This window comes from Xiphophorus couchianus, chromosome 21 (genome assembly GCF_001444195.1).
Source record: "Xiphophorus couchianus chromosome 21, X_couchianus-1.0, whole genome shotgun sequence".
Taxonomy (NCBI): Eukaryota; Metazoa; Chordata; class Actinopteri; order Cyprinodontiformes; family Poeciliidae; genus Xiphophorus; species Xiphophorus couchianus.
The window spans coordinates 711,364-737,601 of NC_040248.1; the positions used below are offsets into that span (position 1 = coordinate 711,364).

Sequence of the window (26,238 nt, forward strand, 5' to 3'; positions counted from 1 at the left end):
ATAAAACTTCAACACGTTAATTCAACTTATGAAACAGCCTCATAAATTAGAGCTTCAGAATTTATCCAGAAAATTAACTGGAGAAACTAAATGTTTTCAAAGCACTAAATAAACATTAGCTTCACTCCTAGCACATTAGCAACAGTGTGAATGCATCACAGAGGAGGTCTGGTTCCCAGATGTCCCTGAATGCATCACAGAGGAGGTCTGGTTCCCAGATGTCCCTGAATGCATCACAGAGGGAAACAGTTGGAGGTGTCCTGGTCTTTGGCCCGGTCTGTTTTTCTCGGTACCAGTTTAGGTCCAGTCTGTCCTGGTTGGACTGATGAAGATGAAGATGAAGATGTACTGACCGTATTTCTGCTCAGAGACGTTTCACAGGTTTCAGGTTTAAATCCATCCTTCGGTAAACGGACCGGACCGACCCGGTTCCCTTCGTGGCTTCAGGCTTTTGGACTCAGAGCTGCCAACATTAAAAAATAATTAAAAATAAAAAGAAATAAATAAAATAAATGCCATAAAAACGAGTCAGAAAAGAAACGAAACCAACCGAATAAAGAAACAGAAACTTAGAAATATTAGAGAAACTTTTAATTTCACGTCTGAAGCAGGAAGAAGCTCAGAGACGATCATCTGATCATCAACCAGAACCGATCCCAACGATAACGGTCCGCATGAACCGTTGCCATGGTAACTCCTCTGGGGGCGGGGCTTAGGATGAAGGGAGGAGCCTGCAGATCTGAGTCATTTTACACTTAAAAATAAGGATTTTGATTCAATTTGGAGATGAAACTCAAAGTCCTGCACTGTAAAAACAAACGGCGGTAGTTGACGGCTGTCCGTCCTCCTCGTCTCCTGCAGGACGGACTGGATCAGCTTCGGTTGGTTTCACACGTTTTCATCCAGCAGCTCATATTTCCTGATGTTTCATGTTTCAGGAAAAACAAACCGAAGTTTGAGTTTTTCCTGCAGAGGAAACATGAGAAACATCAGGCAGGAACAACGTCCAGCTTCACTCCGGCCTACATCTCCCACAATGCATTTCACAGGCCGGGCCGAAGCGTCACGGCGCGTCCACCACCGTCCGCTGAGCCTCGTACATTTTCCCGATGGAGACCTGGACAGACGGAGACACAAGGGACAAGTCAGCAGGAAAACCACAACTTACACTTAAAAACAGGGAATTTAGCTAGAAATATATATACAATTAAAGGAAAATATTTTAATAAAATTAAAGGAAAACATTTTAATAAAATTAAAGGAAAATATTTACATAAAATTAAAGGAAAATATTTACAGAAAATTAAAGGAAAATATTTTAATAAAATTAAAGGAAAATTCAAAAACAAAAATAAATGGAAGTGAAAATATTTAAATGAAATCATTAAAGGGACCACGAACGTTCGGTGTGTTTTTTCCAAAGTTTGACATAATAGTGATGGAGTTTTAAATAAACAGTCAAAAAATAAAATAAAGCATATAACTTGACCTGTACCTATTGAGAAAATATTTCAAAATATTGAGGGAAAACCTACATGTTAGTCTGACTAGTTCATATAGTAAATATATTTAATTTATTAGTCTAAAATTGTAATATAATTAATTGAAATTTTATAAAACATATTGAAAAATTTTAAATATTATGATTTAAAAAAATATTTCTTAAAAGTATGAGAATAAAAATTTAAAACTGAATGAAAAAGCAAAACTGAAAATACTTTAAATTGTTGCTAATTTATAATATTGAAAATCATATTTAGAAATAATTAATTTCAATTAAAGATGAAGGTATTTAGAAATATTTTCTAATTTACTTAATTTATAAAGTGAGAAACAGAAATGAGCATTAAAGAGTTTTAATGTTTCCTCCAGCAGGTGGCGCTGCAGAGAGGCTGAACTCTGATGGCAAACAGGAGAAACAATTATGCTGAGTGAGAACAGCTGTACCACTGTGTGTGTGTGTGTGTGTGTGTGTGTGTGTGTGTGTGTGTGTGTGTTCTGCATCGATCTGTGTTTTCAGTGCAGGAAGCTGAGGTGAGACCTGAGCTGGTGGACATGCAGTCGTCCAGCCTCAGCTGCCGGCGGGTCGGAGCTCCAGAGAAAAGATTTTTACTTTCAAACAGAAAATGATCAAATATTCAGCTGTGATCTTCTGAGCTCATGTCTGTTTCTGTTAACCCACTGACCTCTGACCTCATTCAGACACAGAGTCTCTGAGGTCTGGAGATGAACATGTATCTGTCACTTTGACAATAACTGGTGGTGATTCTGTGTCCCTCTGATGTCTCCATACTGCAGAATCTCTTCACTCTGACCGACTGAAGGGAAACATCTCTGACCCTTAGACTCAAGCAGAAGGTGGAGGTTACAGAGGTCATGAGGTCATTGCTAGATTACATCAGCAGTGGGTCTGGAATGAGGCCTTAAGAGGTTCCTGTGTTCAATTCATCCCTTTACACTGGATGGAGGCCGAACCACCAAAACCAGAGCGGAGACGCCTTACAGGATCTTACAGGGCCTTACAGGATCTTACAGGACCTTACAGGATCTTACAGGACCTTACAGGACCTTACAGGACCTTACAGGATCTTACAGGACCTTACAGGGCCTTACAGGATCTTACAGGGCCTTACAGGACCTTACAGGGCCTTACAGGATCTTACAGGGCCTTACAGGATCTTACAGGGCCTTACAGGATCTTACAGGACCTTACAGGATCTTACAGGACCTTGCAGGACCTTACAGGACCTTACAGGATCTTACAGGACCTTACAGGACCTTACAGGGCCTTACAGGATCTTACAGGGCCTTACAGGACCTTACAGGATCTTTACAGGGCCTTAAAGGGCCTTACAGGATCTTACAGGGCCTTACAGGATCTTACAGGATCTTACAGGACCTTACAGGGCCTTACAGGATCTTACAGGATCTTACAGGACCTTACATGATCTTACAGGACCTTACAGGATCTTACAGGACCTTACAGGATCTTACAGGATCTTACAGGGCCTTACAGGATCTTACAGGATCTTACAGGGCCTTACAGGATCTTACAGAACCTTGCAGGATATTACAGGACCTAACAGAATCTTACAGGATCTTACAGGACCTAACAGAATCTTACAGGACCTTACAGGGCCTTACAGGACCTTACAGGATCTTACAGGGCCTTACAGGATCTTACAGAACCTTGCAGGATATTACAGGACCTAACAGAATCTTACAGGACCTTACAGGATCTTACATGATCTAACAGGATCTAACAGGAAGCCTTCAGTGTCTTGGTGAGATCTGGTGTTAGAAATAGAGGCTAGTTGTTCAATGGGTTCTTTGAGTTCTGGATGCCTTACACGTCCACAGTGGACCTGTTGTGGTCTCTGTCATGGTCAGTGCCGTTGGGCCGTGATCCGTCTGTAGGATCATCCCCCCACAGCACACGGGGTCATGACCCTCATGGCAGAAGTTGTTACTGAAGGAAGAAGACTCAGTTTGTCTTGTTTTAGCATCACTGAGGAGTTTAAACCGAGATCAGAGATGTTCAAAAGCAAACTGTGTATCCGGGTTTCGGACCGGCCCCAGAGTCTCTCCGGGTTTCGGACCGGCTCCAGAGTCTCTCCGGGTTTCCTGCTCCTTGGTGTGTGTGGTTGTTCCGCTGCAGCGCCAGCAGGGGGCAGCGTCTCTCCACGCTGCCGCTCCTCTCTCTGATCCGGCTCATTAATTATTCTGCCGTCAGACCATTCACCCCCCACATGAATCCCCTCTTTCACTTTCCGTCCTCTCTGCGAGGAGCCCCCTCGCCGTGGAGCCCCCCCACCGTGTGTGTGACCTCCTGATTGGCTGTGGTGCGGTGTAGTGGGGCGGGGCGGGGGGCGGCCAATGGGCGCCCAGGAGGCTTGGCTCTCATGTAAATTGTTGCGGCTGTGTCTCGTAACAAAGGGAAGGCCTCGCTCCTCTCCTCTCCTCCCCACATTTGTTCCTCTCTCTGCATCACTTCATCTTTTTATTGGAGCTGCTGTCAGTTTCACCTCATGAATAATCGATGACCGAGTTGTGAAGATAAAACCGCCGCGCTCCGTTTGGAGGATTCAGGGCGGCTCACACTGCAGCCGCCAGTTTACATTCAATTAAACCTGCTTTATGCAGATTTACAACGTTTCCTCCGGCTCAGAGCGGAAACCAGAACTGGACTGAGGCGGTTCTGCTTGCTGGACCAGACCGCTGGCTGACGCCGGGCCGGGCCGGGCGCTCGGCTCCTGGCAGACGGTTCTGCAAAGCCGGCGTGTTCTGCTGCTGTCGCCGTCTCAAGCTAAGACTCAGAGATCCTGCAGGATTCTAAAACAAATCCAGCCTGCGCCTGCAGGAAGCAGAGTTGCAGCCGGTTCAGAACCTGACGGGTCCCTCAGAGGAGCCCAACCCGTAACCCCACGCTACAAACCAACAGAACCATAAATCAGGATGTTATAAACTCAAAGAAAAGGTTTCTATCACTACGGCTACAGACGGGCCAAAGCAGATATTGATCAGGTCAATAAAGACAAATCAGAACATTTAAACTCTCAGGAAGTTAACGACACTACAGAGCGTCTTAAATTCAATGAATCTGAGAACTAAACTACTTAATCCCAGGAGATTAGGAGGATTTTATGCAGGAAAGTTTTAGAGAACAGAGATTAGAGGCTTAACCTCAAATTATTATCAGGTAATGAAGAGAAAACGAGTAAAAAAACCTTCAGAACGATAAAAAACCGGTCAGAGCCGATCCAAAGGGAAACAAAGACACGAGTCTGACCTCTGACCTCTGAAAGGGAAACATCGAACATCTCCATCATGTCGGTTCCTGACTAAGTTCTCATTTCCTTGTTTTCAGTGGTGGGAGCCACTCATGAAAAAGCTGTCTCCGCTAACGCTAAAGCTATAACCATAAACATTAGCTACATCAACGCTAAAGCGCTACATCAACATGCTACTTAGTTAAAGCTAATGCTAACACTATTTAGAGCTAACTCTACAGCACCAACATGCACCATGTGGCAATGGCATGGTACATCTCCCTCTACAGGATGAAGTTTGTAACTACACGCCTTCCTGAACAGGAAGTGATTCTGTGGATCAGATTTTTCACTCATGGTTTCAGTTTTTGACTTAATGAGTTTTGCTGCTAAATTCAGTCAATAATCAAAACTTCAACACAGATGTTGAACTTCATTCAACTGAAAGTTCATAAAATCTCAAACTACTGCTTTACAGTTTTTCAGTTTAATTTAGAGGAAGCTACGTGTGCTAACCTGACTGAAATTAGCTTCACTATTAGCCACTGCTGCTAGTTTTAAAGGGGTACAGGTGGTTTTAGGTGGTTTTAGACTAAATTTACCTGTAACATTTAAATGTACGTAAAACCTGAGAACATTTCTAAAAGAAATCCTGTTAAAATGAGAGAATCCTCTGAGCTTCACGGTGAAACCTCTGGAGAGCTCATCTTCCTCAGAGACAGAACCAGACGATGCGTTTTAACATGAGCTCCTCTGAACGTCACGGCATCCATCCGCTCAGCAGCAGAACCCGAGTCGTGACGGGCCGACCTTCAGTCCTCCTCCCACCAGGCAGCAGGTGTAAGATTAACATCGCACCGCCGCTCTCAGCCGGGCTCAGGAGACACGGATCCTCAACGCAACACCCGGCTGTCTGACAGCCGCTCGCCGCCCAAACAGGTTCTGTGGATTTAACCCCAGCTAAGATGCTCTCTGGGTCGGGAAGGAACCAAACTCTGGACCTTCAGGGTCTCAGAAAGGAGAAAGAGGAGCAGAACCAGAAACACGATGCACATCTTCATCGTTTCTGACGGCAGAGATAAAAGAGGACTGAAGGTCCCGGGACGCCTGCGGACATATTCTCTGATTTTAAATTAAAAATAATAATTTCCTCCAGAAACTTAGTTCTCCTCTGGAACAACTCACATCTGTCAATGAAGCCGAATGCAACCAGCTGCAGCGCCACCTTAAGGTCAAAATACTGCAGAAAAAAGTCACATTTTCTTACATTAAAGGCAAAATTCTAAGAATAAAATCAGAAATGGCAAAAGTCAGAATAAAAAAAAATTCAGAAAAAAAATTCTGTGATCAAATTGATATTTGTAAGGAAAAAGCCACATTTTTTCCAGAGGTCTGAATTGTTTTCTGCAGGTTGGAAGAACTTTAAGAGTCTTTGTTGGTCGGTTCATCCCGAGCGAAAACATTTATCGTCTGAGTCCCGGAGTTTACATTCAGAAAGCCTGAACTGGCACCGCGGCTGAGGTCAACGCCCGGACGTGTCGGCCATCTTGGCCTGCAGCCGCCCGTTTCTTGCTAACGATGAAACTTCCTGTGTGTTTTCCAAAGTGCCAGAGTTTCTGCTCTCCTCATAAATGATTCATGAACATTAAAAGCGCTTCGGGTCCCGTTTGAAAGGAGCCGCCTTCCTCTGTATCTTTTCCTCCGTTTGACATTTACAGTCTCCTCTTCCTTTTTCCAATTCTTCTCTTTTTTTATTGCTTTTCATAAAGTTGTGGAGGAGAACATTTAGCCGGTGGAGGCAGAGCAGCTCCACATTAAACAGCCAGCCACCGCATCACTCATCCTTTACTCTTCACATTCAAACTCTCAGCTTTTATGAAGCAAAACTCTGTTTTTGTTGGACTTTATGTCAGAAATCCATCACATCTGCTGCTGGTTTCTGCTCTGCATCAGCGCCTCGGGGAAATATTTCGCTGTTAAGGTGCTAAAACCAACTGTTTTCTGTTGGGCTGCTGAGCAGCTCTGGTTGTTTATTTATGACATAATCAGCAAAACCAACCGAAGGGTTTAATCTAAATAGATCTACAAACCGAAACAAAAACGATCAGATTCATTTCATTTGCACATCATCAGAGTTCAGGAGACGTGTAGCTAAAGAGGCTAACCTTCAGTCAGGAGACCGGGTTGAAGAGCGAAGGAAAGATCAGGGAACAGGAGACGCTAGGTAGCGGGAGACGGCAGTTAGCGGGAGATGCTACTTTACTTGAGACGCTAGGTTGCGGAAGATGCTAGTGAGCGGGAGATGCTAGGTAGCAGGAGAGGCTAATTAGCGGGAGAGGCTAGGTAGCGGGAGACGCTAGGAAGCGGGAGATGCTAGTTAGCGGGAGACGCCACTTTGCTGGAGACGCTAGATAGCGGAAGACGCTAGGTAGCGGGAGACGCTAGTTTGCGAGAGACGCTAGGTTGCGGGAAATGCTAGGTAGCGGAAGAGGCATGGTAGCGGGAGACGCCAGTTAGCGGGAGATGCTACTTTGCTGGAGACGCTAGGTTGCGGAAGACGCTAGGTAGCGGGAGACGCTAGTTTGCGGGAGACGCTATACAGTGGGTAGCGGGAGATGCTAGTTAGCGGGAGACGCTAGGTAGCGGGAGAGGCTAGTTAGCGGAAGATGCTAGTTAGTGGGAGATGCTAGGTAGCAGGAGAGGCTAATTAGCGGGAGACGCTAGGAAGCGGGAGACGCCACTTTGCTGGAGACGCTAGGTAGCGGGAGACGCTAGGTAGCAGGAGACGCTAGGTAGCGGAAGACGCTAGTTTGCGGGAGATGCTAGGTAGCAGAAGAGGCTTGGTAGCGGGAGACGCCAGTTAGCGGGAGTTGCTACTTTGCTGAAGACACTAGGTTGCGGAAGACGCTAGGTAGCGGGAGACGCTAGTTTGCGGGAGACGCTAGGTAGCGGGAGACGCTATACAGTGGGTAGCGGGAAATGCTAGGCAGCGGGAGAGGCTAGGTAGCGGGAGAGGCTAGGTAGCGGGAGAGGCTAATTAGTGGGAGAGGCTAGGTAGCGGGAGACCCTAGGAAGCAGGAGATGCTAGTTAGAGGGAGACGCCAGTTAGTGTGAGACGCTACTTTGCTGGAGACGCTAGGAAGAGGGAGATGCTAGTTAGCGGGAGATGCTATTTAGCGGGAGATGCTAGGTAGCGGGAGAGGCTAGTTAGTGGGAGACGCTAGGTAGTTGGAAACACTAGTTAGCAGGAGACGCTAGGTAGTGGGAGACACTAGGTAGCGGGAGACGCTAGGTAGCGGCAGACGCTAGTTAGTGGGAGAAGCTATTTAGCTTGAGACGCTAGTTATCAGGAGACGCTAGGTAGCAGCAGATGTTAGTTAGCGGGAGATTCTAGTTAGCTTGAAATGCTAGGTAGTGGGAGACTCTAGCTAGCGGCAGACTCTAGGTAGCGGCAGACGCTAGTTAGCTTGAGATGCTAGTTAGCTGGAGACGCTAGGTAGCGGGAGATGCTAGTTAGCTGAAGACGCTATGCGGTGGAGGCTACCATGTCTAGGATTCATAGTTGGACCTTCTGCATTTGCAACTTGATGTTTTCTGAGTGGAAAATGACGAACAGAAGTGCCTGTTTTTTTAAATACAAATTTTTAAAATGTTGACACGTTTGTCGTCCGAGTTTCCTAAGAACCGAGACAGAAGGGGGTTAAAGTCGACCCACCTGGCAGCTCAGGGCCTGAATCAGCTGGTTGTTTCAGGATGAGTTAGCGTCTCGGCTTCATGGGCTACCAGCCTCCGACTACAACAGTTAGAATTTCAAAATGGCTACTTTCAAATTTAGAAACTAAACTGCTGCTTTTATGGTTCATATTTGTTCTTCGAGTAGTTTTTCAGATTTAATCACTAGAAGTTTTTAATGTGTTTGTATAAAGTATAAAAACAGGCTTTATTTCCAGGATGCAGCTCCGTGTTCATCATTAATGCTCCAACAGCCAAAACAACCAACTGCAGGATTTATCCAGAAACGGAGTCCGTCCCTCACTCAGCGGGAAGCTTTAACTATACTTATAAAGATCGTTCATCAGAGTATTTATGTACATGTAAGCATTTAAGAAAAAAATGGTCCAATTGGTAAAAGCTCCAGAACTGAAGTAGCCCAGTCGCTGTCCATAGAAAGACGCTCTTTGAGCTAATGGATCACTGACCAATCAGAAGAAACTTCCTGTGATTCTCCAGACAGTTTGAGAGCAGCTAACCCAACTTGAAGCTCCCCCTCGCCCCCGGTTCTTTTGGTGGGTCCTTGAAAGCAGCACCGACTCTCAAGTTCTGTTTGGGTCTGCAACCAGAACCTCCCTCTGCTGCGGCTGGGTCGACTGGAAACCGACCAATGGGACGTCTTCACTTACACCCTGCTGCTGGTTAACCTTCAAACCTCCTTCCCTTAAGCCCCGCCCACCAGCTCGTTAGCCAGAAGCCCCGCCCCCTGAGGCGTTGGCCAGTGGCAGCCCGGCTGGTGAAAGTGAAGAATCTCCAGGGAGGAACAGAAACTTCCGGCCCAACTCGCCTTAATGAGGAGTTTCTTTGAAAATCTGTCGTTCCTGAACCTTAATTTCCTTCTGCAGCGAACGCTCCTTAATTAGAGACCGAGGCGAACCGAGCTACACACCGGAGTGTGTGTGTGTGTGTGTGTGGAGTTCCCTCGCTCGTGGCCGGACTCCTCTGATCTCCGTTTCAGTCAGATGAACCCAAAGGCAGAGTGAGGAAGAGGAGGAAGGGGATAAATTGCCATCTCGTTATGCCTCCATTGTTTTGTCCTTCTCCTGTCTTCTCCTCTAATTTACGGTTTCACTCTGTGACTGAATCTGGAAAGTTTCATCAGTTGTGAAGAATCTTTCCTGTGAAGCAGCAGATTTACAGAACGATTCGACCTTGAACCGACCTCTCTCTCTTTACTGGAGAGCTGAGCCAGATCCTTCATCCATCGGTTTAAAGATTACAGAACGAAAACTCGACATCTGGTCCACTGTTGCTCTCTAGCGCCTCCTACAGGAAGCTCAGGTGTTTCCAGGCTGAACTCAGTTTTCCTGGACGGCTGCAGGCGGCGCATCGTGGCAGAGCTAAACCCGTCCTGCGTCTTTAAATGTACCGAATACTTTCAGTTTGATCAAAATGCTCAGTAAATATATTCTGAGCATTAAATGAATTCGTTAAGATAAAAGCTCAGAATCAGTTCACACTGAGCTGATTTCATCTTCCCAAGTCGACACAACGTCACACAGAAACGCCACCAGAAGCTCCTCCCCTTTCAGCATAGGCTCCGCCCACATGGCAGATCCTGGAGGAGGCAAAAAAGGGAAGAGAGATGTGTGTGGTGTTAGAGAGGAAAAGATGGCTGTGCAAGGCTGGTGACAACAAAGGTCAAAGGTCACAGCAAGAAGAAACAATGGAAGCAAAGCCAAAATGTAAGCTACGCTAAAACAGAAGATACGCTAACATAGAAGCTACGCTAAAATGAAGCTATGCTAGGAAAGAGTCACATGATCCTCCCTTTAATAAACTTATTTGTTTACTGAAGATAAAAGTTTCTTCTGTCGGTTTATTCCAACATTCAGGACTGGAGTAATTAGTTATTAGCTCCACAGCGATTGGTTATTGACGTTTTGCTGTCGGTTCAGTCACTGAAATGTAAAATGTCTGTTTTTCCACAGCGAGGTTAAACAGATTAAAGCAAAGTGACATCGTTCAGATTCACTGATGAATCCGTTCAGATGCAACTTCAGAGCTCAGAACAGAAAACCGATGAAGAGACGGATCATCGGACGCACAGTTCAGCTAAACGAGCCTCTGAATAATCAGCCGAATGTTGATACCAGCAGGGAAACGGCAACACAGTTAGAGCTGCTGTCCCGCTTCACTTCACTGAGCTTTTACTGTCAGCAGTCACTTTCTGTCATTAATTATCTTATTATTGCAGCCGGAGGAAAACCTTCGCCACGTCGATGAGGCGAGCGGACAAAACGAGCAGCAGTCACTCTGGGACGACACAATCGATAAGAAACGTGCTGAAGAGAGACGGAGGAAACCGAGTGGAGCAGACTGAAAACAGACTGAAAACTGACTGAAAACTGACTGAAAAACTGAAAACTGACAGAAAACAGACGGAAAACACACTGAAAACTGAAAACAAACTGAAAACTGACGGAAAACTGAAAACTGACAGAAAACAGACTGAAAACTGACGGAAAAACTGAAAACAGACTGAAAACTGACTGAAAACTGACTGAAAAACTGAAAACAGACAGAAAACAGACGGAAAACTGAAAACTGACTGAAAAACTGAAAACTGACAGAAAACAGACGGAAAACACACTGAAAACTGAAAACAAACTGAAAACTGACGGAAAACTGAAAACTGACAGAAAACAGACGGAAAACACACTGAAAACTGAAAACAGACTGAAAACTGACGGAAAAACTGACGGAAAAACTGAAAACAGACTGAAAACTGACTGAAAACTGACTGAAAAACTGAAAACTGACAGAAAACAGACGGAAAACACACTGAAAACTGAAAACAGACTGAAAACTGACGGAAAAACTGACGGAAAAACTGAAAACAGACTGAAAACTGACTGAAAACTGACGGAAAACACACTGAAAACTGAAAACAGACTGAAAACTGACGGAAAAACTGACGGAAAAACTGAAAACAGACTGAAAACTGACTGAAAACTGACTGAAAAACTGAAAACTGACAGAAAACAGACGGAAAACACACTGAAAACTGAAAACAGACTGAAAACTGACGGAAAACACACTGAAAACTGAAAACAGACTGAAAACTGACGGAAAAACTGACGGAAAAACTGAAAACAGACTGAAAACTGACTGAAAACTGACGGAAAAACTGAAAACAGACTGAAAACTGACTGAAAACTGACTGAAAAACTGAAAACTGACAGAAAACAGACGGAAAACACACTGAAAACTGAAAACAGACTGAAAACTGACGGAAAACACACTGAAAACTGAAAACAGACTGAAAACTGACGGAAAAACTGACGGAAAAACTGAAAACAGACTGAAAACTGACTGAAAACACACTGAAAACTGAAAACAGACTGAAAACTGACGGAAAAACTGACGGAAAAACTGAAAACAGACTGAAAACTGACTGAAAACTGACTGAAAAACTGAAAACTGACAGAAAACAGACGGAAAACACACTGAAAACTGAAAACAGACTGAAAACTGACGGAAAAACTGACGGAAAAACTGAAAACAGACTGAAAACTGACTGAAAACTGACTGAAAAACTGAAAACTGACAGAAAACAGACGGAAAACACACTGAAAACTGAAAACAGACTGAAAACTGACGGAAAAACTGACGGAAAAACTGAAAACAGACTGAAAACTGACTGAAAACTGACTGAAAAACTGAAAACTGACAGAAAACAGACGGAAAACACACTGAAAACTGAAAACAAACTGAAAACTGACGGAAAACTGAAAACTGACGGAAAAACTGAAAACAGACTGAAAATTGACTGAAAACACCAACAGTCACTCAAACAGGCGAGATGGAGGAAACGCTCCAGGACGGCCCGCTTTACGCTGCAGGAGGAGCCGAGACACCGACCCAGAACAGAAACAGAACCATCCAGGGGGAGGAGTCCAAACTGAACCACTGCAGATCTACACCAGCATACCGCTGATCTGCAGCTGAGTTAGATGACCTCTGACCTGATGCTGAAGGTGAACCATCATCTTAGTTCTCCATCCAACAGACCAGATCTAGTCTAGGAGGCAAACGGACCAGAAACACAGAACCTTCCTGCTGAGTTTCCATTTCTAATGTCCTCAAACGTCGGTCCATATTCTGTTGTGGTGTTTCCACTAAATAAGAAACTCAATTAAAATCACACCTGAATGAGCTTGTTAACGCGACAAGTCATTACAAATAATGAGTGTAGGATGAGATATCGTCCATCAGCCAATCAGAGGAGGCGTCGGCGTCTGATTGGAGGTTGCTCCGGGTCGCTGGGATCAAACCAACTCTGCAGGTCCAGCTGGTATTTTAGGCTTTTCAACCCAGAACTGACTGAAGAAACAAACCAAGAGTTCATTCCCACCAGTCGCTTCAACTCCAGTCCGTCTGTCTAGTCAAAGTCCAGTTGGGTTGGGGAGGTGTGACCTCTGACCTCTGGGTTCAGTTGAAGTGAATGCCAAGCAGACTGGAGACCGCTCCAAAAGCAGGAAGTAGACTACAGCGCAGGGCATTCTGGGTAAATACAACTAAAACTAACGTGTTAGCCTAGCGCTAGCAGCAGAAATGGCTCCTGGTCTTCAGCCAAAGACTAAAGAGAAAAATCTGACGCCTCCATCTTGTTTCCATCTGGTGAAGAAGGAAGTTGCTCTCAGTGTCTTCAGAGGTTTTTGTGTCGTTTCCTTCAGTGGTTCTTGGTGCAGCGCCCCCACAGGCCAGGAGGGGAACAGGTTGGTTTGGGTCAGAATCACAGCAGCTGGAGGTGGAGCAGATGATGGAGTTCTGGTTCCGGTAGAACCGGGTCCTGATGGTGACATATGGAGGTAAAGAGTTTAAATCTTTTGTTCTTTGTCCTTCACACTGGATGAATATCTCCAGAACCTCGTCGGGTTTCCTGACATTTTTTAGTTGCTGCTGAGTTGCAACCCGATCCAAGTCACTTCCTCCTCCTCCCCGCCTACTTCCTGCTCCTGGTTCGCCGCCGCCCTCCGGTCCCGTTGCATTCTCCAGTCAATGAATTTCATCATGCATGTACAGGAGGAGGAGGAAGCAGAACCACGTTGCATCAGTTCCAGATTTCTAAGAATAGAAGAAAAACAGAAGAAACTCGCCGAGGAGGAACAGAAAGCAGCTGCTGCAGCTCTGAAATCACACGCCGTGTTTATCACATTACATCATCTCTAACAGCTTCAGCGGCAGCACAGATTACATCAGATACACTTTACATACCGGGCTGAGATTTCATCGATCAGCCAGGAAACTGGTAAAAGCTGAGAGGAGTTCGGCCCACAGAGCAAACGTCTCGGCTCCAGACCAGCGCTCGGTTTCATGAGGAGACATTTTTACAGCTGATCTGCTCAGAGAACGAGAACTCAGCAAACTTCAGTCAGAGGGAAGAAACTGCTGGTTCTGGGAGGGCAGGAGGAGGATCTGATGGTGCAGCTTGGTGGACGCTCCTGATGGACGGTTTGAAGGGAAACGCTTCAGATTTTACAGCTGAGAAATCAGAAGACTTCATTCTGAGGCAGACTTCATTCTGAAACAGACTTCATTCTGAGGCAGACTTCATTCTGAAACAGACTTCATTCTGAGGCAGACTTCATTCTGAGACAGACTTCATTCTGAAACAGACTTCATTCTGAGGCAGACTTCATTCTGAGACAGACTTCATTCTGAAACAGACTTCATTCTGAGGCAGACTTCATTCTGAGACAGACTTCATTCTGAGACAGACTTCATTCTGCCAGCTGACAGCTGGAACTGCTATGTTAAAAATAACAATAAAATGTCCCAGGAATTATTGTGATGAACGATAATAAATTAGTTTAATTATCGTTCAGTTCTGGTCTTTTATTGGAGCCAACAGAGAAACACGGCCATGTTTCTGGACTGCAGCTTCAGTCGGTACAAACACTTCATTCTCCCTCAAACCGTTTGGACCTGATGGTGCTGCCGTAGGTCAGAGCTGCACAAAGGTCACCCAAAGGTCATTAATGGCCCTGACTTCATTTAAGATGCCAAACTACAGGTTTGTGATTTTAGCTTCTGGTTTTATAGACGTCTCTTTACTGGGACAGAACAACATGGCCGCTCCTCCCATCTGGTTTCTGGAAGTCAGACCTTCAGCTCCGAGCCTGTAGCTCTGACCTTCTGACCTTCAGCTCCGATCCTTGTCTCTACAGGCCAGCAGGGCGGCGCTGTCCTAAATGAGCAGCTTCCTCCTCACAACCTGACCTCATCTGGTCAGCAGCGCCTCGCTTTATGGATCATCTGGATGATGATGATGATGATGAAGTGTCTGCAGCCATAATGAAGTCCTGAGAAAGTGCTGCTTCTCTCCACCTGCTACCGAGGAAGAGGAGGAGGATGAAGGTGTCAGCTTTCATCCAGCTGATCAGCTCGCTAACAGAGCTAACTGTTAGCACAGAGGCGCTCCATCTAGATACCCAAACCTGCAGGCCGTCGCAGGAAACAGTACAGGAGGAAGAGGAGGAGGAGGAAGAGGAGGGGAGGCCGCGCCCATGCCGGGCGCTGCCCTACTTTTCTCCTCCGCTACTGGATCAGGTTTCCCAGAACCCACCGGGTTCGGTTTTGTTGCTGGTAGGTTTTGTTGCTTGTAGGCTTCTGTTTTGTTGCTCGTAGGCTTCTGTTTCGTTGCTCGTAGGTTTCGGTTTGTTGCTCGTAGGTTTCGTTTCGTTGCTCGTAGGCTTCTGTTTCGTTGCTCGTAGGTTTTGGTTTTGTTGCTCGTAGGTTTTGGTTTTGTTGCTCGTAGGTTTTGGTTTCGTTGCTCGTAGGTTTTGGTTTCGTTGCTCGTAGGTTTCGTTGTTCGTAGGTTTTGGTTTCGTTGCTCGTAGGTTTCGTTGCTCGTAGGTTTCGTTGCTCGTAGGTTTCGGTTTCGTTGCTCGTAGGTTTCGTTGCTCGTAGGTTTCGTTGCTCGTAGGTTTCGTTGCTCGTAGGTTTCGGTTTTGTTGCTCGTAGGTTTCGGTTTTGTTGCTCGTAGGTTTCGGTTTTGTTGCTCGTAGGCTTCTGTTTTGTTGCTCGTAGGCTTCTGTTTTGTTGCTCGTAGGTTTCGGTTTGTTGCTCGTAGGTTTCGTTTCGTTGCTCGTAGGCTTCTGTTTCGTTGCTCGTAGGTTTCGTTGCTCGTAGGTTTTGTTGCTCGTAGGTTTTGGTTTTGTTGCTCGTAGGTTTTGGTTTTGTTGCTCGTAGGTTTTGGTTTCGTTGCTCGTAGGTTTCGTTGCTCGTAGGTTTCGTTGCTCGTAGGTTTCGTTGTTCGTAGGTTTTGGTTTCGTTGCTCGTAGGTTTCGTTGCTCGTAGGTTTCGGTTTTGTTGCTCGTAGGTTTCGGTTTTGTTGCTCGTAGGTTTCGTTGCTCGTAGGTTTCGTTGCTCGTAGGTTTCGTTGCTCGTAGGTTTCGTTGCTCGTAGGTTTCGGTTTCGTTGCTCGTAGGTTTCGGTTTCGTTGCTCGTAGGTTTTGGTTTGTTGCTCGTAGGTTTTGGTTTTGTTGCTCGTAGGTTTTGGTTTGTTGTTCGTAGGTTACGGCTTCGTTGCTCGTAGGTTTTGTTGCCATGTTCTGGGATTGCTGCAGTTTCTGCGAGCTGCTGCTCCTTCCCGCCTCCCGTTCAGGCGACATTAAAACTGATGTAAACACGTTACCAACAAAGGTCAGATTTATTATAATCCAGTTAAATCTGCATCTGTGCGGCAGGACGGCGAGGCGTTGATGCTCCATGCGGCGTCTGCAGGCTGAGCAGGTAATCAGCTTAACCTTTACAGGACAAAAAGGATGAAGGTGACCAGGTAGTCTTCATCATCTTTAATATTTACAGCCCAGAGACAATCGCTGCTTTGAAATGTTTAATCAGAAACCAGCAGCTGAATGTTCCCGGCCGCCTCCAGACTTCTGGTTAAACTTTGGCTTCTGCAGAAATCTGAAACCAGAACCACCGTGGGTCCGACCCAGGTCCGGTTCCTGATGGCCCGGTTGGAATATGGCACTGCTGATTGGAAACGAATCAATCAGGCTACGCAAATGACGTCATCACATGTTGTCAGGAAACAGGTTCAAACCAGAGAGTTTTCCCAGCTGGATGTTTGAAGGACGGGAAGGTCTGAAAAGTCGGACGTGTTTCCATCTCTCTGTTAGCGCATTAGCTCTTTCAGAAAAGCCAAAACCCAAGCAAGCATGAAAACCTTTTTGTGAAATTGAAGTTATTTCATGTCATGTTAAGGTGATGCTTCAAAGTGAGCATAAAAAAATGGCTGATGAGGAGAAATGGAGGAGAAAGGATTGAAGAGCAATGTGATCATGTGATCAACTCTCTTCCAGAGAGACGGCGCTCAGGATAAGAGGAGCGATGCTCCAATCATGCCTGCAGGTGGCTACACTGTAAAAACACTAATAATGATTCCTCAATATGGATGAAAAGCTACTAGCTGTAAGTGAAATAATCGGTCAGTGGAACCAGAATTTTCATCGTTAAGGAATTAAAACAAACTTCTACATGTTGCTTAAAAGTTTCCTGTAAATTCACCACTATACTAACTTCCTCGTTAGTACAGTGGTGAGTATCCCCGCCTGTCACGCGGAGACCGGGGTTCGATTCCCCGACGGGGAGAAGTTACCTTCAGGTCCCTCTTGAAAATGAGATCTAGATCTCAACGGGGTTTACCTGATTAAATAAAGGAAAATTATTAATTTTGTCTTATTCCAAGTGGAACCAGATATTTACACTAGAAACTGGACTAAAGGACAGCGAAAAGGGTTTCAGTCCAGGTCGTGATGAGGTCGGCCGGAGAACCTTTGGGAGGTTCTGGGTTGGGTTCTGGGTCAGGTTCTGGTTCTGGTTTTGGGTCGGGTTCTGGGTCAGGTTCAGGGGTGGGTTCTGGAGCGGGTTCTGGTTCAGGTTCTGGGTCAGGTTCTGGTTCGGGTTCTGGGTCAGGTTCTGGTTCGGGTTCTGGGGCAGGTTCTGGGGCGGGTTCTGGTTCAGGTTCTGGGGCTGGTTCTGGTTCAGGTTCTGGTTCAGGTTCTGGTTCAGGTTCAGGTTCAGGTTCTGGGGCAGGTTCTGGGTCAGGTTCTGCTCGGCGGTGGGCCTCTCTCCATCGCTCAGTGAGGTTTGAAGCCTGGATGCAGACGTACTGAAGCTGAATCGCCGCTGAAGGAGTTAAATTAGTTCCTCTGCTTTCTCGGCTGTTTCTGCAGCTTTACGTCTTTATTCTGCGCCTCGTTTCCGTTTCAAGGCCTCCTTCCTGAAATCACACCGATTACAGAGAGCAAACTGCTTCAGCTGCTGCTCTACAAACAGAGGCGGCTCTGCAGCTGCAATCCATCATCTTTACTCCCTAACTAACTTACAGAGGCTCAGCGGCTCACGCGGCCGTGAGGGACCCGCAGACACAATTAGGAACAAACTCAACTTTTTAACAGAGCCGGCGGCGCTGTGGTGGAGCGCCAGGACGCCCACGGGCGCCAGATCAGCTCACGCCCACACTGGACACCAACACAGAGGCCGGGAGGCCGTCACGCTGCAGAGGTCGCACTGACCTTGGAAACACAGAAACGTCCCTCGACGTTTCTGGATTTATGTTGGATGTTTAGATCTATACTTCCTCCTCCATTCTGCTGCGCTGCCTCTTTAATGCGCCGCCTGGATCTGGACTCGGCGGAGGAAACCTGAAGCCACGCTGAAGCGCCATAGTATGGATTTCTGCAGCAGCCCGTAGTATTTGATGCGTTGTAGCGGCGAGCGCTTTCCTCCGCTGCAGCGTCTGAGTCAGCGTGGGCGGGAGGCAGGAGGTAAACAGGAGCTGTGAGGCGTCAGGAGCCGATTCTCCAGGACTGAAGGGTTACTACTGTATAAAACCTGCTGCTGTCCATTCAGTACCAGAAACACAAATCCTCTTTACTCCATGGTTTATTTCTCATAATGAACCTGAATTTGTTTCTTTATTAAAGGCAAAAAGAATCTACAAACCAACCTGTTGATGTGAAAAATATTCACCCTGTTAGCTGGTTACTGGTTAATATGGATGAACTTTGAACTTTCAGGACATAACTTTGAATTTTATCATTTCTATCATTTTCTAATGTGATTCTTCAAAATGTGGTTAAAAATGTTGATTTTAGTTAATGACTCAAAATGCTTCACTAAAATGTAAAAATTGGATAAAATGCAGATTTATTTTGGTCTAAAGATCCAATGAGTCGCCTGGTGAGTGAAGGTGGATTTGATCGACCCGGTTTCAGATCGGGTCTGATGGATCCAAACTGGAACATCTGAAACCATCAACAAGCAACACGAAGCATCACAAACCCACAGCCAAGCACGGTGGTGGCAGAGTCATGCTGCGGGCCTCACAGAGATCTGAAACATGAGCAGATCTGGTTCTGGCCGTGATGGGCCCAGTGTGACGGGCTCAGTGTGACGGGCCCAGTGTTGGCCCAGTAGAACCAGTGAGTGTGTTTACTGGTTCCATGATTCTGCTGCATTCAGATCATTTTTCTGCGGCGATAAATAAAACGTCCGACCAGCTGGACTCTGTCTGCTGGAGGAACCTCATGAATATGGGAGCAGCTCAACCTGCCGCCACCAACAGGCGGATGGAAAAAACTGACACGATAAATATTATCAACATTCAGCAAACACACACACACACACACACACCAATCAGGCGTTTCTCCAGCTCTCCCAGTACAACCAGTAAACCAGAACAAACTGGGTTTACCCGATTCTGATGTTTTGGTCCTGCTCATCGTTATCCTCCCTCCCTGACTGGTTTACAGCGGTACTGTTACCATGACGACCAGGTTCGGCAGTGAAATGTCAGCATGTAAATGTGATAGTTAAAGTGGAGTCCAGACAAAACGGGACAGAGACGTAAATGTCAAAACATTCATGAGTTTGTTTTAGACGGCAGGAGTCAAGTGAGCTTCCAACCTTCCTACAGTTAGAACCCAAAAAACACCTTCCATCGACCCCGATCCGCTTCCATCGACCCTAAAACCCCTTCCATCGACCCCAGACCATTTCCATCGACCCCGATCCGCTTCCATCGACCCTAAAACCCCTTCCATCGACCCCAGACCGTTTCCATCGACCCCGAACCACTTCCATCGACCCCGATCCGCTTCCATCGACCCTAAAACCCCTTCCATCGACCCCAGACCGTTTCCATCGACCCCGAACCACTTCCATCGACCCCGATCCGCTTCCATCGACCCCGATCCGCTTCCATCGACCCTAAAACCGCTTCCATCAACCCCAGACCATTTCCATCGACCCCGAACCGCTTCCATGGACCCCGAACCGCTTCCATGGACCCCGAACCGCTTCCATGGACCCCGAACCGCTTCCATGGACCCCGAACCGCTTCCATGGACCCCAAACCGCTTCCATGGACCCCGAACCGCTTCCATGGACCCCGAACCGCTTCTATAAACCCAAAAACACTTTCATAAAGCCAAACATTTCATAAACCCGGCTGGGACTGCTGTCCCCGTTCTCCTCTGGGATTGGCCGAGAGGCTGCGGTCGTTATGGGAACAAAGTGAGCGCTGGTGGACGATTAGCCTGCAGTAATGAGCCGACAGGTGGTCAGTCAGAGCGCAGGTGTTCATCTGTATTCACGGCCCCCTCTGGCTCTGAGACCCGACCAGAACCGTCCAGAACTGGGAACGCCACCTCAACCTGCCTGTTAGAGTGAGACAGTGTGTGTCTGTGTGTGTGTGTGTGTGTCACACCTGTCTCTGAATCAGCGCCAGCATCTGCTCTCCCTCCTCCATCAGCCTCTCCACTGCTTTCGGATCTTCCACTTCCCTGTTGGCCCTGAAGGCATCACGAACACGCCGCAGTGCGTAAGTCCTGCAACACACACACACACACACGCTGTGGTTTCATTTATAAAAAGGAAAGGCAGGCCAACGAGCGGAGAGGGAGGGAAGCAGGAGCTGCTAAACCCTGGGAGGAGTTCAGAGCAAACAGCCGACCAGAGGTGGAAACGGCTCCACACTAAACCAACAGGAAGATAAATTAGAGCCAAACAAACCTCAGGGCGGCCCAATAAAAAAAAAACAACCGCTTATTTATTTGTTTTTCTGCTCCTTGCATATAAAGAAACCTGCAGCAGCACAAAGAGATGCTGCTGATGAGCGAGCGTCGCAGCGGGAGCCGCTTCCTGCTTTATGAGCACAATTCACCCGAGGACCTGAGGAAGAGGAGGATGAAGGCTCAGTCAGCGACACCTTGGCTTCAGACGGCAACGCAACGAGACGCAGCAACCAGCCAATCAGAGAGCGGCAGGCCAGGTACTGAAAACCTGGAGGTCATTAAAAACATCAAACTGGGGAGAAAAAGCTGAGAAAAAATAAAAACTAAAGAAAATGAGGGGGAAAGAGGACAAACGGCGGACATCTTTAACCTTTCGCTGATGGTGCTTTAATATCCCACAATCCTTTGCTGCATCAAAACGTCTGACCAAACAAACATGAAACTGTTTCAGGTGTAGCTGTGAAGGTCGTCTGATTTTCCTGAATGATCAGCAGAGTCAGAATCAGAATAAAGATAAGGTCCGGTTCTGTTGGACAAACAGAACCGGACGGGTCAGGAACCAGAACAACCCAGCAGCCTGTGGTGGCGCCGCTGAGCTCCTCCTAGCAGAACTGATGGGATTTGAGCTGAAGCTCTGCAGAGACCGATGAGCCGCCGCTGGCTGAATCGGGTCAACTCTCTGACCCGATTCAAACCGGACCCGATGGAGCTTCATCACAACCTGCTCCTCTCAGAATGTTCACATCCTGTCATCAGGTCCAACCAGTCAGCTTTACAGACGACCTCGGCGTTGACCTCTGCAGAGACTAACGGTCTGTTTGGCTCCATCAGGTCTATAAAGTTTGTCTCAGTGAATTGGAGGAACAAACTGCAGCTCTGACCAAAACATCCCAACATCAAACATAAACAGGCAGAGACTTGAGGTAATCACTTCTGGATCCCCAGGAGGATCCAAGGAGATGGAGGTCTGGGTCTCAAACAGGAAGACAGAGGGACGGGAAGACAGAGGGACAGGAAGACGGAGGGACAGGAAGACGGAGGGACGGGAAGACGGAGGGACAGGAAGACGGAGGGACGGGAAGACGGAGGGACAGAAAGACGGAGGGACAGAAAGACGGAGGGGCAGGAAGACGGAGGGACAGGAAGACGGAGGGACAGGAAGACGGAGGGGCGGGAAGACGGAGGGACAGAAAGATGGAGGGACAGGAAGATGGAGGGACGGGCTGATGGACAATAGATGGTGGACAAACTAGTTGATGGATCTTTGGGTCGATGGATGACAGTAATGGGAGGATGGACAGATGACACAATGGATGGACCAGTCTGACCAGTGGACATCCGAAGTGGTTGATGGACAGAACAGGAATGTGTTCTCATCCCAGCAGGAGAAACTCAGATTGTATGGGTTGATGGACATAGTGAGTGATGGACAGACTGGTGGATGTACGTATGGATGGTTGACGGATGTACTGACAGATTAATGGATGGATGGACTTTGAGTTCACTTGATTTTTTCATTGCTGCTGTCAGAACATCTTGTTTCTGCAGAAACTAAAGTGTTTGTGATGCCTGGAGTCCAAAGACAGACTGGAGATCCAGATTAGAGTCTGACTGAAGGGAAGGAAACCAGAAAGAGATGAAGGACGGATCAGAGAAAGAACTGATAGTTACTGTTGTATCTGTATTTATTAATAAGCAGCAGCAGCTTCTGTACCTGTCAGCTCATTGAGGAAAACCCGACAGCGAGACTCCAGACAGTGAATGACTGAACGGCGTGTTTGTGAGAGAGTGAGTCATCCCGTCACGGGAACTTCAGAGGGAAATCTCCTCTCTGATCTTCAGACGAAGAGACGGGAAGGGAAGAGGAGACGAGGAGAGGAGGTGAGGAGACACTGAAACTGGAGTTTCACAATCACTTATTCATCACAAGTCTTTGTCATCTCGCTCATAAGTTGACAGTTCTTAGAGCGCCCACGGAGGATGCTGCGTGGAGGATGCTGCGTGGAGGATGCTGCGGGGGGAGGATATTTTTAAGCAGGAAGCAAAGACATAAGGAGGAAAGAGAGGAGAGACAACATCAGGAGGCAAAGACATGTCTAACCCAGGTTGCTCTTGATTACAATAATTTAGAGATACAGAACGTTACAGTAACCAGGAACACATCATTCCTGAACCCAGTTCAGCCGTAGGTCCATTGGTTGATGGTACCGTTAGGGCGGAGCTACTGGACTCAACACCGTCCATTGACACAGAAAGTGTGTCACGTCTGTTGTTGCTCTTGTTTGACGATGCGTTCGTTCATCGACACGTCACTTTAGACCACGAGCATCTCAACCACCCCAATGGCCGGCGGACATCTTGTCTGCTGCCAGAGAGCTGCTCAGGGTGGAAGAGTGTAACCTTGGTCAACGTGCGTCAACTTTTAGAGCAGAATGACGATGATTTCATCGGGAGTGTCTCTAAAGAACGAGCAGCAGTGAAGATCCAAGGACCAACGTTCTGTCAGTTACTCACCAGCCAGCTAGAAACACTGGAACTACGTAACATTGGTTTGGTTTGGTGTGAATTTCATTCCTCCTTTAGGTTTTTCATAAAGTTCAATCGCCTTGGCTAGAACCAAACCAGACATTAACCAGACGGAGTGAGACTTGATAAAGGAGAAGCAGCTAAAGACTAAAGTCTTCAAGTGCCATATTTGATCTAAGCTGGCAGATCAGACATGATCTAAATGCAGAGGATAGAAACAAAGAGAAAACTGGTTCGATCTAGACAACTTCAGATGTAACAGATCAATCACTGTTCACCTGTAAAACTAGGGAATGTTGTTCACTTTTATCATGAGTCAGTACTTTGGTTTCAGGTCTGCCTGACTTTGCAGAAAACGCCACAGATCTCAAAGCTCTTGCTGGAAATAAAACAGTTTTTATTAACTATACTCTGTGTGCCTGACTGTCCTCCCTGAGACGATCCAAACTGCTGAGGTTCTGCTCTCCGCAGCGCGCTCTGCTCCTCATCACCTCACTGTTTCACTTTCCTCTGGAAGATCATGAATGTTTCATCTGACTTCTGTTGGTTTCCGTGTTTTCTCTGGTTGACAAAACCTTCCAAACTCAGGCTGAGTTTTATCCCAGGAAGAGCAGCGAGAGCCTGCCTGGCTGTTAGTGCAGCATCAACAGAACAGCGCCGGCAGCAACGTCTGGCATATTCAGGTCACTCCACAACAACCTGGAAGCTCACAGGTACGGCTCAGAGCAGGAGCAAATCACTCCCACACGCTGCGCTGCTCCGCTTCCCACCAGGACATAACGGCACTTTGTGTGTCAAAGAGGAGTCACAACTCAGAGAGGATGGAAATGTTCACAAGCAGCGGTTAGATGTTAACATCTTTATTAGAGGAGTCTGACACAGAGACAAGAGACGTCATTAAAATAGACATTTTATAGCTTGATTTTAACACGATTCATATTTTTTAATTAGGTGCTCCAAAAGCTGAATTCCTCTGTGATGTGGGAACATTCCTGAAAAAATGTAATTTAACCAGTCGCTTCGAAGCGGCTCTGATGCGACGTCCTGTGTGTCGATACAGAACATTTTGACTTGTTTACTTCCAACTGAACTTTGACTACAAAGTTATTGAGGGGAAAAATGGCGGATTCATAAAACTGATTAGCCAGAAGTCATGACCTTGTTTAGCAGTTCCACAGCAAATGCTGTAATACACAAAAACAACGTTACAGCGAATAAAGAAAAATGATCAGACTAAAAAATAAATCACAGAAAGAATATAAAGATATCTACACAAAACAAGGAGATAATAAATGAATTTTCTGCATTCCTAGACACTCAAAGATGTATTTAAGTGGATTTTTCATAATATGTCTCCTTTAAATGCTGGGATCCGTTTGTGACGTGTTGCTACCACTAGGTGGCGATAATGCACCAAGTTGCCAAAGCTTTGAAACCTCATAAAGACGTAAAGACCAGCAGGAAGACGTTCATTTACGGTTGATAGAATGAAATTATCTTTATTGTCCCTCAGTGGGAGGATTCAGTTTTATCTCATGACTGAACAATATTTCTAGCTTTCACGGTTATGATGATGCTGAAGTAAATCCCAGATCAGCTGACTGGTCGGTTCTGCTCCAGATAAACTGATCCACAGGTCGGGCTGTTCCAGAACCTCCTGACTCATACCTCTCTACCAAGTCCATTCGGTCAGAACTGAACCTGTTTTACAGCAAACCTCTGATCTCTAGTGGTCATTTCACTGCATTGACACAATGAAGCTAAAGCTACGTTTACAGAAGCTCACTGCCTGTAACCTGACGCTATTTTCATATTTTAGTTTTAAATTTTGACAGAATGCCTAAACACCTGGAGTCAGCTGTAGTTGTCATGCCAGGCCATCAGATGGTGCTGTGATTTTAGCATGTCACTGAACACACGTGTGCTTTTGACCCTTAGCTTCACCTCATACTAAACAGTCACCAGCTCCGATGAACCAAGCGCTCATGTATACCAAGCCATGTTAAACTGAACAGGTCAAGTATCAAGATGCTATCCGCCATTGTTTTTGTTGTTATCCAGAGTACTTCACATCCCCAGCAGCTGCTACAGAAAAGTTTCACTTTGATTCTTAGTTTCAAAACGTCCTGGTGTCAGAACCTCTGACTGGAGAGCGGCTCCATGTAAACCAGAATCTCTTTTATGTCAGATCCAGTTTGAAATATCCAGATTTTAAAAATGTAACTAAGCCCCGCCTCCTGACAAAGTTCGGAAAATGTAACCAAAAGTGGGCGGGGCCAAGAGACAGAGGGGTGTGGCCAAATTGTAGGCTGATCTGATCTGGTCAACTCTTCAGACCCTTTAGAAACTTTTTCTTCTTCAATAAATAAAAACTGACTAGCAACATTTTTTCTGTAGTATTGGAGACTTTTATGGTTTTATACCTGAACCACAGCTGTGATGTAGACGCTGTACGGCTGGAACCAATAAGAAAATTCAACTGCAGCACCCACTGCTTGTCCCACAGAGGGCAGCACTAAGACAGCTTTCAGACAAATATGGCATAGTTTTAAAAAATTACACACAAAAATTCAAAATTGAACAGAAACATAAAGATAGCACCTTCAAAGGCAAATGTAGACAGTTAATCTGCGAAAAACAATGTTGATTTGGAGTTAGGAGTTGATTTGAGATGTAAACTATTTAAAGCAGCAGTTAACTCATCATGACCTGAACACCATCAGATTTAAAACGTGTTTAAAAGCTGATGTTGTGCGCATTAATGTATGTTCACATTAATGGTTCTGTGGTTTAAACTGTCAGAGCTCATGTTAGTCTGGGAACTGAACCTTCAGTTCTCCTTCAGGACATCCAGGGTTTCAGAAACACTGACCCTGCTTCATGTAAACACAGCGGCTAGCTGCGTGTTTAGCCGCTGACAGGCAGTTTAAACCGGCCGGAAGGACCCCTCACACCGCCGAAAAGCCCCGGACTCACCTGTAGTTGTAGGAGGGGAACCTGCTGCTCTCCTTCAGCATCATCTTGTAGAGAGAAATCACCTGAGACCGAGTGGAAGCAGCCATGATGCTACACAGTACGCGGCTCCGTCCCTCTTTCCGTTTGAGCTCCGGGGCCCTTATTTCTAGGCAACCAAGTCGTGC

At 46.4% G+C, this 26,238-nt stretch overlaps 1 protein-coding gene across 2 annotated transcripts; it reads right to left on the reverse strand.

Moving 5' to 3' along the window:
* Nucleotides 1-574: 574 nt before the first annotated feature.
* lyrm4b (LYR motif containing 4) lies at nt 575-26,233 on the reverse strand. 2 transcript variants are annotated; one of them, XM_028005262.1, is made up of 3 exons: nt 26,075-26,228; nt 20,266-20,386; nt 575-1,117 (listed from the first exon to the last, which is right to left on the reverse strand). In XM_028005262.1, exons 1-3 carry the CDS (start codon nt 26,158-26,160, stop codon nt 1,064-1,066), a joined length of 261 nt encoding a protein of 86 aa, XP_027861063.1. In that variant the 5' UTR covers nt 26,161-26,228; the 3' UTR covers nt 575-1,063. The 2 variants fall into 2 exon arrangements, with proteins under 2 accessions (XP_027861063.1, XP_027861062.1); XM_028005261.1 differs by lacking the exon at nt 20,266-20,386 and having other exon boundaries at nt 26,075-26,233.
* Between the last annotated feature and the right edge of the window lie 5 nt (nt 26,234-26,238).